This window comes from Strix aluco, chromosome 8 (genome assembly GCF_031877795.1).
Source record: "Strix aluco isolate bStrAlu1 chromosome 8, bStrAlu1.hap1, whole genome shotgun sequence".
NCBI lineage: Eukaryota > Metazoa > Chordata > Aves > Strigiformes > Strigidae > Strix > Strix aluco.
This window is the reverse complement of record NC_133938.1, coordinates 35643960-35660630: the sequence shown is the minus strand read 5'-3', so window position 1 is coordinate 35660630 and position 16671 is coordinate 35643960. Positions and strand designations below refer to the sequence as shown.

General features: G+C 37.7%; 1 protein-coding gene across 2 annotated transcripts in view; it reads left to right on the top strand.

Annotated features, from left to right (window-relative positions):
• BRINP3 (BMP/retinoic acid inducible neural specific 3) overlaps positions 1 to 16671 on the top strand; it is a 223807-nt gene that overhangs the window by 122395 nt on the left and 84741 nt on the right. For both annotated transcript variants that reach the window (XM_074831701.1, XM_074831700.1), the window contains 2 exons: positions 1701 to 1891; positions 11514 to 11704. In XM_074831701.1, coding sequence (XP_074687802.1) covers positions 1701 to 1891; positions 11514 to 11704 — 382 coding nt within the window. The remainder of the gene's footprint in view (positions 1 to 1700; positions 1892 to 11513; positions 11705 to 16671) is intronic.

The following is a 16671-nucleotide window of genomic DNA, read 5'->3' as shown; positions in this document are numbered from 1 at the left end:
ATCTTTTTTTTTTTTTTTCCTAATATGCAGTAGTTCCATAAAAGCTCAAAAAATAGGTGATTGGTTTTATAGCTTCTTAAAAGGAAAATAACTTTGTGAGAGAAAACTGTAAAACCTTACATCTAAGTTAAAAAACCCCACATCTATCAAATAGTGATTTCCAAATACTAATTTAGGCACACTGGTGATGGGCAGAGTCTTTAAGAAACTGGGAGGGTCTGTCTAGTCTCATGCTCTTGACTGGTAAATTGCATCAAATTTCAGGTAAGTTACATAAAGCTCTTTCTACTACAATTCTTCCGATTTGCTTTTGATAAAAAGTGACATCTGCAAGAATGTGTCTGAGGAAAGGCAGTTCATAGGAGCTGCACCAAATTGTCACCTATTACATGTATAAATTTAGGCTGGATTGGGAATAAGACAGTTTGGATCTGCAAGAGAAACAGGATGCTGGAAAATAGAAAAACTATACAAGAATGTATTTATCTGGGTTCTGCTAATAGTTGTGGACTTAAAAGTAATAAAAAGTATTAGTGTTGATGATGTATTACCTAGCTCATCCTAGTCATTCAGCTGCAGGCAAGTGATTTGTTTCAGATATCCCTCAAATGTTATTTGCTTACTGCATCCTTGATTTTTGCTTTCTGTGGTAATTTTGTAAATGAATGTTGTACTATATTAGCTGGGACCTTCAGTAGGATCTTTCAAGCTCTCCAATCTTTTTGCTTTTCTACAGTCTTATGTAAGGGAAATCTTAACTGACATAGTTATATGAATGACTCAACAAAAGGGTAGCTAAACCACAGTCCACAGGTTGCCTTGGACTTAATTCTCACAGTACTCGAGTCTGTAACCAAAACAGCTGTTGGTGTGCCTTGAAAAAGCAAAGTTACTGCAGATGAGGTGTATCTTGGCCAGATTTTGAGGACATTGTGTCCTTTCACTAACAATTCTATCTGGTATCTTAACTGAGAAGTAAATGAATAAAAGATGTGTTTATTGCTGTGTAATTGACTTGTTTGTTTTCCCATCTATCATTGATTTATTTTGGAGAGGGGAAGGGGACAAGTCTTTGAATTCATTTATATACCTCCTACAACTGAAAAGTCATCTGTTTTTAGGAATCTGCTGTCTGCACATTTCCTCAAAATGGAGGCCAAAAGTAAAGAGGACTAGAAATGTCGTAGTAAGGTCAAATGTGGTGTGATAGTGTTTCTCTAAATTGTTCAAATCAGCCAGCTACGTACTGAAGTGACTTAACAGACAGCAAATAACAAAAGCCTATTTCTTGAAATGTTTTTATAATCTGCCTTGTGCTAATGAAAACACTTGTTGCATTCGGTCCAAATTTGGGGAAATTATTAATTTAGTTTCAGTTTCTAGCAAATCTGGTTGTTCTAGGGCTGTATTCACATCAGAGGCTAAACAAAAACAATAGGAACAGCAACATTCTAAGTGGCTTATTATTTTATTTTTATTTTTCCAAACAATGATTTTGTTATGGAGTACTGCCTCCACTTCTAATAAATAACCCTCGTTGCTTGTCCTATGCCTATAACACATGACAGAGTATCACTGTCAAGGCCTGTTGTAATACCCAGCTAGTCGCCCCCAGCTAGTCAACAGAGCAGAGTAGTTTGCAAATGAAGAACATTTGTCTGAATGACATATTTCTGAATGAGAATTGCTTTGTTTTGCAGAGAGTTTGGCCGCTGGAAAGTAAACAATCTTGCTGTTGAAAGAAGAAATTTCCTTGGCTCCCCACTGCCACTTGCCCCTGAATTCTTCCGTAACATAAGGTTACTCGGACGCCGCCCGACCCTTCAACAGATCACAGAAAACCTTATCAAGAAATATGGGACACATTTCCTACTATCAGCTACCTTGGGAGGTAGGGTTAACGCTTGGAAATATTGTGCATGAGTTTGGTGTGACTGAACTGACAGTGTTGGTCACAACCGATTTCTCTGTAAAACTCTGGTGCTCCTTCTTAGAGCAGCTGGGCTGAGCAACTCTCCCTGAGCTGGACTTTAAAGCACGGGAGCAGGTTTCGTCTACAAGCCTCATGGCTCCTTCTGCTGACGTTAAACTTTGCTTCATTGATGCTGTGTAAACAATTTTACTGACAAAAAGATAAGAAATCCTGTTGCTAAGATTTTACCCGAGTTCCTGGTGTGCATGCTCCTGGTTTTTGGGGATGTTTCTCTGCACTAAGAGGTCATTAAGGAGAGTGACATTTTTTCCTGTAAAAGGCCCTTATAACAATATACATAATAACGGATTACACCCGTATCTGGGTACATTATAGTACTGCAGAGATGAAACAAGAAAAACAGTATCGATTATTTCCAACAAATCTTTTCAGCTAGGAGATTTTTAAACTACTTTGGCTGCTGGGAAGTCCCTATATTGTCACTCTACCCTTTTTAGAACTAGACTCCACTTAAACAGTGGGACTAAATTTTCAAAAATGGGACGATGAGGTTTAGCCATGTGATTCCTATTAACTTAATGGAATCTGCATCTCCAAATCCCCATAGACTAATTTGGAAAGGGTAGCCTGATGTATAATTGGGATCCAGTCACCAAATGGATTGAAGAAATCCAGTGAAGAGGCCTGATGTTCAAGAGAAAGCTTAAATTGTTCTGAATGAAAGATAATTAGTACCTATGATTACCCATCTAGGCATTACAAAATGAACTGACATTTTAGAAATGCAGTTTTATCCCTTGGTGGGTGATTATATTAAAGATAATTCTGGTGATTGAGTATCCTTCCAGCAGGACAGTCTTGTCAAAATCCTTTATTCACCTGAGGAATGGTTCTCTTTAATACATTTCATAACTGAATTCTAACCATATATTAAGGAAATGACAGCCTTCCTATTCTCTTTTGGCTGATATCTGAGATCTATAACAACTGAAATGACTCACAGTAGCTCCCTTTTGGAAAAGACCATTCTAGAAACAAGGTGAATTTCTGTCTTGCTGTACTTATTTAAAATAATAAAGAACTAATTCCTATCATTATTTTGGGAACTTGTTCTTGCACAGCAAATCCATCAACATTAGAATTTTAAGAACAAATTACATGTGTTGACCAGCAATTTGGAATAAAATTCTCATAATTTCTTTTAACTACTCAGTATAGTTCTTCCATGCCAAAAGTACACTTTTTTATACATCATCATATATTTTCTTGTGTATACAGCACATAACATATCTCAACAGAAAAACTAACTGCCAAATAAACTATTTCTTAAAATATAAAGCATAATAATAAAATATTTGGCTGCAGCATGTATCCTAATGCAAGGGTGGTAAAATTACTTTCTAGTATCATTAGCTGTTTGCTAATTATTAACTAACAAAACTTTCAGTACTAACAGCCATATGATGAAATACATTTTCAAGTTGAAATTGGACCTACAGCTCAGAGGAAAACAGTCTAACACAAGAATAGCTGCTCGTTAAAAGTACAAAGCACCAGTATCACACTGATCACAAAAGAGCTACAGACCTGACACCTTTTAGGAAGCATGGCCCTAAGTAAAAGCTAAAACCTAAGGGTAGTTCTTTTGAAGATGTTTGAAAATCGTAGTTTAAACATTCAATATTCTTCCCCAAACCTCAGGATTTGCTGCAGGGAAACTGGGTAAGGTACCCTTTGGTCATCCCTCTTCAGACCACGTCACAAAGGCCCTCAAATGCAGTAGCTGCCACATGCTTGCAAGAATTTTCCACTCACAGGGAGACTGTTAACTTCTGGGCTCTGTCAGTGCTGAATGAAGTCAACTGGAGTTTTTGTATTAATGTTGATGGGTTTTGATTTAGGTCCCTAGCCTCAATTTTTAGACATGATTTCAGGCACACCTCTTGCCTTCCATTATCATTGGATGGGTGTTGAATACTTTGAAAAATTCGTTCAATTCAAATAATTACAGGGAATTAGTAATTTCCAAGAATGCTTTCATGAGATAACTAATAACCCCATACTTTTCTGTATGTGTTAGTTCTCATTTTGGGGCTAGATTGAATGGGGATTCCCAGAGATATTTGTCCACACTTTATTAACATGTAATTACATTTTTTCCTTTCAATAATGTATTCATACTTTCCCTTTAATTACAAGTTGTCTTAGTCTGAAAGCTTTGTCACTTATAGCTCCTTAAAAGCAGAAGACCAAACTGAGTGTGCATACTATTTTATTTAATGAATCCCCAGTCGTCTGTATTCATGGACATAAAGGAAAGCTTGGCAAATAAATGGTCCTGTGCTAAGATTTGTGTGCCTCTGTGACCATTTGGCTGTCATGAATATCCCTTTTTGACCATAAAGGGAACTCTTGCACATGGTTGTTTGTGATACGTTCCCAAGTCTTTATTCACAAACACAGAAATATACTCCTCAAGGGCATTCTGAAATGAGAACTTAGGGAAGTTCCATTTTTCTTGCTGCCGCAAGATAATGTGAAAAAATTACGTTTTTCACTGTTTCTATTTCTTATGGAAATTTTATCTTCTTGTGACATAAGCCAAATATCCATAATGAGCAACTTCAAGCTGCATGATAGAAGGACCCTATGTAATGCAGGGTTTGCTGTGCAAACACTGGATTGAGCAATGGGTTCACGAGCAAGCTCACGTGCTTGTGCACAGAAGTCACTTCTGCTTCTGCACTGACTGTCTGAAGAGACAAATCTGCAGAGAAGACAGCCGTGGCTGCTCATTTTTATTAAATTTTCTGCACAAACGGGGATGCTGAGCCATCACTAGGAGGTGAGGAAGTTTCCTCCACTCCTTTAGGACAACGCATACCTTGTTTGTGTTAGCAAAATTGCAAATTTACACAGCCCAGCCAATACTGACCAGAACAGCTTTAGGGGAAAGGCAAGAGAGGACACATACAAGGGAACTCCATCCTTGAAGGTGAGAGAAGGCTCTGCTGGAGAAGTCCCTGAGCATCTAATTTAATTAGACTTGCTCTGAGGAGGGAATTGGACTGGATGACTGCCAGAAGTCACTTCCATCTTAAATTATGTTCCGACTCTACGAAATATATTTCTAAATTCTTTATCAGCTTTTAACTAGCAGTTCCAAAAAGCAAAGATTCTCCTTTGAATGAGAGACAACACACAGTATTACTTTTTTTCCTTTTGTTCTGCATTTATACTTTTCTCTTTTGCTTGCTTGCAGCATGATTCAGTGAAGGTCCAGCTTGCTGAATAATATACAAGAGCATTAGCTGCTCTACACTCTGATGGTTTACAAAAAATAATGAGCAGCAGTGAGCTTCAGAACTGGAAGTTATTGTGAAGCCTAGGGCACCACTGTGGAATAAGTGTAAGAGGATGAAAATATCAGTGGATCCCACTTTAAAGGCATTCACTTTGATGTTCTTCCTACATACAGGTGTAAAGGCTACTCAGCAAACGAATAGATGTGGTGATGAGGAAATTACAGATAACAACATCCTATGATGAAATGATAGGCCCTTGTTCCAGGCATTTGGGTTATGTGAGTCTGATTTGGGTGCTTTGCAGGATGAAGATCATGGACTTTGCAAATGAGTCTTCCTTGCATCCGGAAACATGATAACTGTTCTGAATAAACAAATTTGCAGGAGGTTGCCAAGGCTTCTTATGAAACTAGAACCTTTTTAGGCAATTGGCTAAATGGTAGTCTTAAATGTTGGAGATGATTGATTTATTTTTGCTGTTATTGTCAGTCGTAATTGCTCAAAGTGTTCACTACCAGACCATCAATACATTCACCTCTCTGAGTCAGGAAATATCCCTTGATAATGTTGAAGGCTTTGAGAATCAAAAGAAAATAGGTAGTTTTGTCTTTACAACAGACAATCTTAACAGGTGTCAGCAAATCAGTTTAACCCCAACCTCTTGTCATTCCCTTCTCCGCTGATTATAGTCCCGCAAGTGAGTTTGATAGTTACACCTTTACTAATCTATGCACTGAATAAAGAGGGTCAGATTTTCTGCCCCTGGTTAATATTCCTCTTGAGCAGTATATTACTCTGTGTACAGAGATGGGAGAAATTGTCAGGTGGTGTAAAACAGCGAATGTCAATGAATTCTGAAAGATTTATCATCACTTACACTAACTGCTCATACGACTTTTGTTTTCTATAACATTTCTTTCAAAGTAAGATACAAACTATTGGCAAACAAGGGAGGGAGAGTCCAGTCTCAAATGACTGATGTGAGAAAGAAACTTGAAAATCTAGCATCAGACTTGGAAACACACACACCCCAGCATGTAAATTTTCCAGCATTTAAGACTATGGATGTTAAAAGGAAGAAAAAAAATGCAAAAATATATTCTTTTTCTTTTCTCTCCCTGTCTACTCAATGAAGAAAAATTTGAAATCCTAAACCAGATGGTATGTATGGAATTAACGTGCACCGTTATTCATTTGAACCTCAGAAATGATACCACATCTGGCCTAGCATTAATTTATAGACTTTTTGAACCTGTACACTTCCATCAGCATCTGCTTAAGTTTGAGAAAATGACCTGATAAAACCCTAATGGTACATTCTGTGATCCATACATGAATAGATTTTCCACTAGGGCTAAGCTATTTTTTATAACAAAGGCATAACAATTTTGTTTTTTTTTTTTACTATAATGTGTTACAGTTAATGTAGCTGAGCTATTCTATTTAATCAGAAACTTTTGAGGAGTTCATAGGACAAAGACTTTTATGCCTTTGTAAGATACATATATGTGTAAGGAGGCAGAGCTCTAAGTAAGTAACTGTGGATGATGCTCAGATATATCTGCCTTTGAGGGTTAGCCTGTTATTAGTTTCCTCATTTTCTGTCATGAAGGGATGGGAACTGCTTGGATCACTGACTTTTCCCACTACTACTCAGTCTACACAGGGTAATTGAGGCAGAAAATAGTACTAAGTATTTAAATCATATGAATATCTATTATTATGTATAACAAAATATATTTACTCCTTCAATAGACATTTATATTTAGTTACAGTTGTTGCAACGTTATTCCAATTCTACCATGTCAAAGATGGTGATTTACAATTTTTATTTAAATGATTCCTGAAGATATTAAGATGCACACAAAACTGGTTTCTAATTTCTAAGTGCCATTTATAAACTATTGTTTAGGAGTCTTATATCTAAATGGCTACGGATGGGTTATGTGTCCAGGTAAATTTCTATATACCTATTTTATTTCATGCTTTATTTTTTGAAAAACAACATGTAGGCTATTTTTCTCAACTCAGGGGTTAGTTTAACTCATAAATACAAATAATGGAAAATCTGATCATGTAGACCTGGAAAGAATTAAATATGTAGACTAAGTTATAAACTTGCAAATCCCAGGGCATGCAGGGACATTAGTACATACTGTGCTAAGGTCAGTCTGTATTGGGAAGGTCAGTGTCCTGCCCCCCCAGTGAATATCTGTCAGTGACAGCAGCTACATGGTAATAAAGCATCAACATAGTGACCCTGCAAATTTCCTGAACCAGTCATTGGATTATGTGGTGTTGCTTTGTGTACATGACCAAAATTTTTTATGCTATTTCTTTTAAACCTGAGAAAGAGGAGTTAACTGACTTGAGTTTTGTGAAGCAGGGAGAATACTGCCTTCAGCTGTGGAAAGCACAGCTGTGCGGATCCGCTGCTGAATAATCATGTTTTCTTAGTATTCACTGTCATTAATCCTTTTCAGTTCTTAAAATTCATAACCTTGAATAGTTTTCTAAATCACACTGGTTTTTTAGCTAATGCTTGTATGTCTTCTTAGCCTATTTCATGGTGGCAGACTGTAACCAGTAAAAAGCAAGATTCATCCATGTTTCAAATGTGACAGAAGAGTCTCTTTTGGCATGGGTTTAATTTTCTCTAAATTAGCTTAAAACTCAAATTGTCTTCCACAAATTAAATATGAGTCAGTGATGTTACTTTACAAACCCCCGAGTTCTGGGTGCGAACAGGAGCCCTGTTACAATTCTGCAGTGACATGGATGCCTGAGCACCAACGTATGGGGAAGTTCTCTGGTTTTTAACCCACTTTTTCTTGCAAGTGCTAAATCAGCTCTGACAGATGAAGATCTTTCAGAATCTGTAAGATGTCTTTTGAACAGCAAATATTTTCGAAATGTACGTAATTGCACCTGTATTAGCATAGTGCCTGAGAATACCAGTGATGAAGTAGGACCTGCTTGTCTGAGATGCCATACAAATGCAATGCAGAGGTTTTTGAGGAGAAAGACCTTCCTTCACGTTTACACCGAGGGCCCCATCACTCCATTGCTCAACACTGAGAGATGTAATTTGATGTGATCTGACTCAAAGTAAACATTCAAAATCATTTCAACCCGGTTACAGAGCATGAAAAGCAAGATGTATCTGTCACGGAGCAGGGATGGAGACTGCAGGGCTGGGGTTGCTACAGGATCCTGCCTGCCAAAATGTACCCACAAGCAACTTCCATGGCAAACACTGGAGCAAGCAGAACTAGGACAATAGGATGATGTGATAACTGTGAGGGGGTTCAAAGGTTATTTTCCTGACATTTTCTAATCAAAACAAAATAATGCAACACACAACACTGTCCTTTTTCAAGTTATTTTTTTGAGATGGGGCTTTTCATTGCAGTTCTGCTCTCCACCCCCTGAAGAACAAATGTTTTTGACGGGAGAAAAATAAACAAACTCTGTTTTAATAATAAAACTTACCAGAATTCTGTTGAAATAGAAGCAGTCCCACTCTCTTTACTAATGCTAATACAGATCAATCAAAAGAGTTTACACTAGAGCAAGATGGGGTGCAATACAGCTAATGAAACACGAAGAACCTCAAAAAATTTTCTTCTCTACTTTCCAGAGACTTTCTGCAACATTAAGGTCTTAGGTTTTTTTACCTTACAATTTGTTATATTTTCAGTGGAAAGCTGGTTGAGCTTGCAAAAGTCACTTTAATCTAAATGCACTAAGACCTCTGGAAAAAGGGAAAAAAATCTCCTAGCGAAATTTTGCACCTTATTTGCACAGCCTGAACCGGTCACTGATACAGTATTTACCCGGTGAGTTGTGATGTTGTGTGCTCTGATACAACTGTGTCTTTGTAGCTCCACAAACAGCTGCACAAAGCCCATGGCCCCTGGCTCAAATCTCAGCCCACTCCACTGCTTTTCATTTCAGAAACATCTTTCATACTGGCTAGAGTCACAAGACACGTTTTGAAAAGGCAGGTTTTATTGCATAGAACGCCAACAATGCTGGAACCTAGACCAGGTTTTGATGGCAAATTTCTCTCAAAGTACAAGTCATTAGACTTCGCTTGCTTTTCCAGTTCTCTTCTCACAGCAGTTGGCATGGCTGTATCATGGTGTGAATAATGGCCCACCTGGCCACAGGACCAGCACCACCTCACATTGGCATTGCATAGCAAAGTGTGGTGCACAAGTCTGTGCTAATACAACATGCTAACGCCTGCCCTGCCAAGCAACCTTTGTCTGCTTTGCAGGAAGTTCTGACAGTAGTTAAATAAAATGTGAACCTATGTTTACTTGTTACAGCGGAAAGATTAGGTACTGGATGGGGAAATCCTGTTACATGGGGAGGCTGCTTTAATTCCTGGTTCTTTGGAGTTTGGGCAATTAATCCTTGCTTTGATGACTGCATGAACAGAAAAAATGACCCGTTATGAAACTGTAGGAGGAGAAGTATAAATGTGGTGGTGAAAACTGAGATAGGCTCCAGCTGGAATATGCAGCTGTCCTGGGCAGGAGCTGTCCCTTCCAGGACAAAATGAACATACTGGACAAGCCTGGCAGGTCTAATTAGATAAGAGGCTCCTGGATAATGGCAGTTCTGCCTATGTAAGGTCTGAAGGGCCTGACTGTCCTCTGAATTTGTGGGAGATTGGGAAACACTGTAAGATACATTGATTAACATGAACACACACTCCTCTTTCTCCGAACACAAATGAATTTTGCAAGCTGAGGTAGCTGCGGGTCACATTTGTCAACAGATGTGGTCTCCTGCATGGAGGCACGCACTCTTCATTTAGCATTGCTCACCACCAAGGTTTTCTCCCTTTAAAGATGATGTCATGTTTTCATCCTATATATTATCCCTCTACAGCTATTACTTTTTGGCATGTAAACCCATCCAAAGCTGGCATCCTATCCTCTGAATGGGCAAAATGCCACTGCAGCAGATGGGTGAGCAATGAAACTAGCACAAGTGGCAAGTCAGACCCTACCAGGGTAGCTAGCTTCCTTTCCAGGAACAAGGAAATAGCATTCAGTGGAGGTGTGCAGCACCTAAAATACAGGCATAATGATATTATTAATTGATTCTTGAGATTAATGTTGAAGAGTGCAAATTACCAAACACAGGCTCAGAGAGTGAAAAAAGTGGTTTTGTAGTTACTTTGGATATAGGTTGCACAGAAGAAAATACTGAGTCAATAAATTACTTCTGTAATTCATTTTCTGAAGTAAAGAGTTTTGCCTAAACACATTACTAAATGAATGAATTCTTGCTTAGCCTGAAACGAGAGAAAAAATATCCATGAAATAAACAATAAACATAGAAAACTCCTTACAAATTTAACAGTATCAGTAGGTCTGATATGGAATGGTTCTTAAGAACTTGCTCAGGTAAAAAAGTGAGATTTTGCTTTGGTTTTGTTTTCAATAATCCTACAGGAATTACAATTTCTAAATTCAATGGTATTTCTCCTTGTGTCTTTAAAGAAAAAGGAAGTAAGAAATCCACAAGTTAAGATTCTGGAATTTCTCTTTGCTTTTGGAAAAGCACCTCTGCATTGGAGGTTAGGAAAGGGTTATTAATGTTTCCTTTTCTTCAAAGAAACTGATTAACATTCTTACTATGTATTTTTATACTTTTCGGTTATATAAATTGGGCTTAAGACAACTGTTACAACAGGTTTCAGACATCTTAGCATTGCTGAATTGATTAGAAAGCACAGGATTTCTTATAACAAGTTGTAACAAGGTGTCTTCTGAAATTAGATATGATACACGTTTTAAAAGAAGGAAACAAAAAAAAAGTCTCAGGTATTATACTAATTTCATTTTCTTTTAGGCTAACATTAAATACTAAAAAAAGAAAGTATTAAGCAGCCTTGGAAATAAACACATTTTATACATGATTTAAATTGAATGTCTAACGAATATCTCCATTTTGTTGGTAAATCGGACTTAGTATAGCAGATTTATCCCCAGTGTCATTGCATTTTAGCATACATGTGTTGTATTGTATAGTTGTTATTTATATGGGGCACCAAAAAAAAAGAGAATAAATGCCCAGAATGGTATCCGTTGTCCATATGCTTGGGCACTGACGTATCTGCATCTGCCACCAGGGAGGGATATCTAAACATTAGATAACAGCTAGGGAAAACTTCAGCTTGCCACCTTATTTCTAGCAAAACAAGACTTGCAGAAGATGTCAGTGATGAATGCCGTGGTTTCTGTTTCCCTGCTCAGGAGAGGAGTCACTCACAATTTTTGTGGACAAACGGAAGCTGAGCAAGAAGTCAGAAGGAAGCGATCCCAGCACGAACAGCTCTGCGGTGACTCTGGAGACCCTACACCAGCTCGCAGCCTCCTACTTCATTGACAGGGACAGCACCCTGCGCAGGCTCCACCACATCCAGATTGCCTCCACTGCCATAAAGGTAGGGGAAGTCCTCTAGGACCAACCTGCAGATGTCTTTCCAGATTCACTAGCTGCTCCTCAGGAGAAATGTGTTTTGATTAATAAAAGAAGATTTGTTAGCAAAACAATAATCTTTGTTTAAATTTTTTTATTTGAATCAAAGCATTCAATTGATAATGAAGATTCTAGTTTAGAAGAGGGTCTAATACACTAAAGATATTACTCTTGATGAGTGATACACAATTTGAATGATACAGATGGCCCTTATGGAAGTATTTGGTCATTGAGACAATCTCCTTTACATGTGTGATCAACAACTGCATTTATAGACATTTATATTTATGTACAGACACATACAGTTTACAATTCCCTCATACTTCTTTTTTTTCTTCTTTTTTTTTTTTTTTTCCAGACATAATTATTGCACTACTATGACCGAAACATTAATTTTTTATTTTTTTATTTTTAGTTTAACTGACAGTTGGAACAATTTGGAGCTCTTGGTTCTGCAGTTTTGTGGAGGCACAACTTATTTTCTGTTAGGAACTTCTTTCAGTACAGTTTGTCAGTCAAAGCATCCTGCCTACTGATGCTGTAGGTCACTCATAGCACTGGAGGATGCTTGGCTAAGATCAGTGCCCCGGCAGGTTTTATATACAACAACAACTGTTCATTCAGCAGCTCGGTAGCCTAATGTTTCTTATTTGAAATAACCTCTCTTCCATTCTCTTCATTTCCACCATTGAAGAGCAAATAAAATTCTAACTTGCAGTTGAATATGCATTAATTATGAAGCTTTTAATGTAAGATGTGATTTACAATCCTTTCTGCTCACTGGATCTTTCCACTGGTAACTAAGGTCTTCATTAAAGACCATCTGAAGCCAACTGCAGTTTCCAACTACCTCAGCTGTTACTCAAGTAAATATAAATTTACCTCCTTGGGAGAGCCAGGGCCTTTACAGTGAGAAGGATACAATCAGAATGTGTGGCTTGGCAACACTGGCTCAGTCTGGCTGTTGGTGCCTGGAGGATATCCCTCCTGTCCCACCCTTTGTGGGCCAGCAGCACAGCAGCTAAGCCCAGCCCAGAGCTGGTCACCCGCAGGTGCAGGGTGGTGTGTTCAGGGAGCACAGCTGGAGAGGCAGCAGAACCAACACAGCACCCGATCTCGGCTGAGGGCTGCCCATCAGATCACACAGTCTTGCTGCAGACCATGATACTACCCATCCCTCTGATGTGATTTATCTTCATAATCTCATTGTTTATTACGTAGATGTACAGCAACCTTTTAAACTAAGCTCCTTCCATCCGAACACATGCAGAACTTTCCTTCTATGCTAATTTATGGCTGAAACCAGTGGTAACTGAAGTGGCAGAACATAGCAATGTAGAGACAAAACGCTGTCTAAAAGAAATTTCCTCTTTCTATTCACTGAAAATTTTTTAAAGCAAATTTGTATCATAATGCAAAACTCAACCCTGTTTGTTAACAATTTATGTAATGAACCTTCTGCATGCCCAAAGTTTTTTAACAGACACTACGAAATGACTGTTTTCTCTCCACGCCCCTCATTGAGATACAAATGCAAGCTGTAGTCCATCAGCAAATCTGATTTGGTTAATTGACTGCAATAGTCTCTAGAAAATGGACATCATATACAACAGTGTTGATGCATGAAACCCTCGCTTTTTAGCTTGCTTTCACTGAGAGACTGGGAGCATTTGCATTACAAATTTCTATTATCAGAACACTTACCTGAACAAAAAACCCTGTTCCTGTTGAAAACTAGGAACACAAAAGCAGGCAGGGGAGGCATTTTTTTGTTCTCTCCTCACACGGATTTTAGAAACACTGCTGGTTTTAAATTGGAAAACCATCAAACAAAGTTCTAGATCCATGGTGTAAACAGCGTATTTCAAGATATTTATTAAAACATGTATTAAAACTGCCATCTGAGTTAGACGACAGGCTTTCTGTGGAGCTGCAGAGCCAGATCTCTCTGATTCAGCAGAGCAACTTGAGGGCTAATTCGAGAGAAGTTACACGCTGGGGGACCTGAGGACCAGGGTGGCCATCAGCCAGCTCTGTGCCTTCCCCTCCTGGCCTGCTCCAAGGAGGAGAGTGAACCCAGTGCTTTTTACACCTTAAACTACTGGCCAGCTTTTTAAGTCACAGCATCTTCTGTGTCTGGCTTGCTCACCAGAGCTCTGCTCAGACTTCCTCTGCACAAAAGGCCAAACTGGGGATTTGCAAAGGGAGTCCAAGAAAAGCTCCCTTAGTTTACCATAACTCCTTTCTGACCAGCACCAAAGAAATCCAGTATAAAAGTATTTGAACAGGTTTAGAAGTCCCCAAAATTCTGAATTTATGTTAGAAGTTTTCCAAGAGATACACAATCATTTTTTGATTGCTGACCAGTTAACAACAAAAAAAATATGTTTAGAATCTATTTAGTACTTGATACTATCATTTTTCATTTTTGGATGGCTTTTTAATATGCAGTATACTTGACTCTACCACACTATCAGAGTTGTTTATATTTTAGGAAGAGAGAATTGAGAGTATTAATAATGTTTCATAAAGCTCATACTCTTACTAGCAAGAACTTAACTAACCTTTTGGGAATGCGTATCTGAATGAAACAAAAAATACACTATTTGGAACAGACAAGACTTCAAACACAAATCAAAACACAAAATTTGTGGTTAAATCAGAACACTTCGGTGCACAAATGAGCTCTGCCACAAAGGGTTAGTGGAGTTTTGGACTTCGAAAAGAATAGGAATCATTTGATAATGTTTGTGTATTGGCTTGTTTGTTTTTCACATTCCCTGTGACTATGGGCACTCTGAAATGGCAGCAGTAGTTAGAAACAACTTTTCACAACTGTGTAACCATGTATTTTCTGTTTGTAGTGTTCTGAGATGGCGATCTTGATGGCTATGACATCCATAAAAACATTATTTGAGAAGAGAGATTAAAAATATATTTTTTTCTTTCAAAACCACAAAAAAACAAAGAAAGTAAACATTTTTTATTCTTTTTTTTTCCAAAATCAGTACAAGCCTCCTTTTCAGATTAGACTAGACCACTCCTCACACCACTTTTTTGCTATTTCTATTAAAAAACCCCATGTTTCCTCTTAAAACATAAACAGATAATATTTATAAGCACCATGATGGACCTCCTAAAAAAGTCACTATATTAATTTTGTGCCCTTTCTTGTGATTTTTCTTTTCTCCTGACTTATTTGTGTTTTAGGCTATTTGGTTTGGACATTGTAAGTCGGTAACACATTAATAAGACTTAATGATCATTTAGCAAAAAAAATGTAATAATAACATTATGGGAAGAAATATTACCTTGTCTACAGGAGCATGAAATAGTAAGAAAAAAACCTAAGCCTGCAGTAGTAGAGGGGGTGTTGAAGCTACCTTGAAAGCATCACTGATTTATCTAGGACAGGAAGGAGGACGAGCATTTATCAGAGCTATAGCAGTGGTCAGTCATATGCTAACATAACAATGAGGAACTCACCCACTCAATCTAGGGCTGCAGCTAGGTTTGGCCATTCAGTTTCTAACGTTTCCAGCTTCTCCATCTAGCACTTCCTTAATAGATTAAGGTCTGAGGTCTTTTCTGCTGGGACGTGGAGAAGGATCCATTAAGTATCTTGAGTTACAGAGCCAAATCATCAATAGATCAAATATTAGGTGAGAATGATCAAGCTCAATTAGTCTTCTGGGGAAAAAAAAAAAAATCACCAGCAACATATATGTGGTTTCCCAAATTCAAATAATTTCTCTTTGGAAAGTAACACATAATGAAAGATTTTTCTCCCTTATGTAAACAAAACAATGAATACTTGAGCAATTCTTATATTCTTCATTCAAATTCATTGGGATATGTGATAGCTGACTTTTTTCCTTACAGGTCTTGATGCATTATTTTCTGGGACTAATGCAGGAATATAGTATTTTGATAAGTTTCATAATTAAGCTTTTTTATCAAAAATCTAAGTTATGTCACAAAGAAAGGAAAACATTAAGAAGCGAGAAGTGAGAATTAACATTAAAGTCTTCATGTTTAATTCTTATTTATCTAGTGAAAAACAATACTATTCAGAGCAAAATCTGTTAATGTGCAGCATGAGGAATGGACTGGGAGAGATGTATTTGACGAATCAAGTTTGTTAATCAAATTTGTTTGTAATCGAGTTTGTTAGATGTGACATAATTATACTTAAAAAAAAACGAGTGCAACTGATCAGGGCTTTACATTAATGTATTGTCACATAGACAATACATTGTTTATTCCACATTAAGAAAGGTAAAATTACCATGTTATAATATTTTCCAAGTGGAAATTAAATGTCCATGGGAGCTACCCAGAGTCTATATCAATATTTAACTTATTTAAAAGTCTCTGATACATACATTCTTTCAATATTATTTTAATGCATGCATTTTAGTGTAAGTGGTTAGGCTCATATGCTAAATCAACAGTTTGCAGCCTCAAGGGCCTCATTGGAAACTCACCAAGTGCCTGAGGGCTGCATCTAATTTGCATATACATTTACATGAATGTACATCCTGTTGTGTTTGAAATATTACAGATCCAACATTACTTCCTTTGCATGCTCATTTCAGAAGCTTTTTCCTATGAAAATTTCTCTTCAGATGCACTGATGGCTGTTAACTCTCCCTATTAACATCCCTATTAGGATGATGGGGTGTGTTCTCCTCTTCTTTAATAAAATCATGTACAGTCATGAAAGCAGAATACAAATAAAGTCAGCAAATGTTTTTCTTTCCCTGTGTGGTATCTTTAATGAGCAATATTCTCGGCCCTTCCAACTCCATGTTGTTCTTACTTTTGTACAGTCCTATTAATTTCACCTATTGAAGATCTAACCATAGCTGGTGACCTGGGGGAAGGTGAAGTGACCTGAGACCTAGGACTACGCAGTGACCCTAACCCATA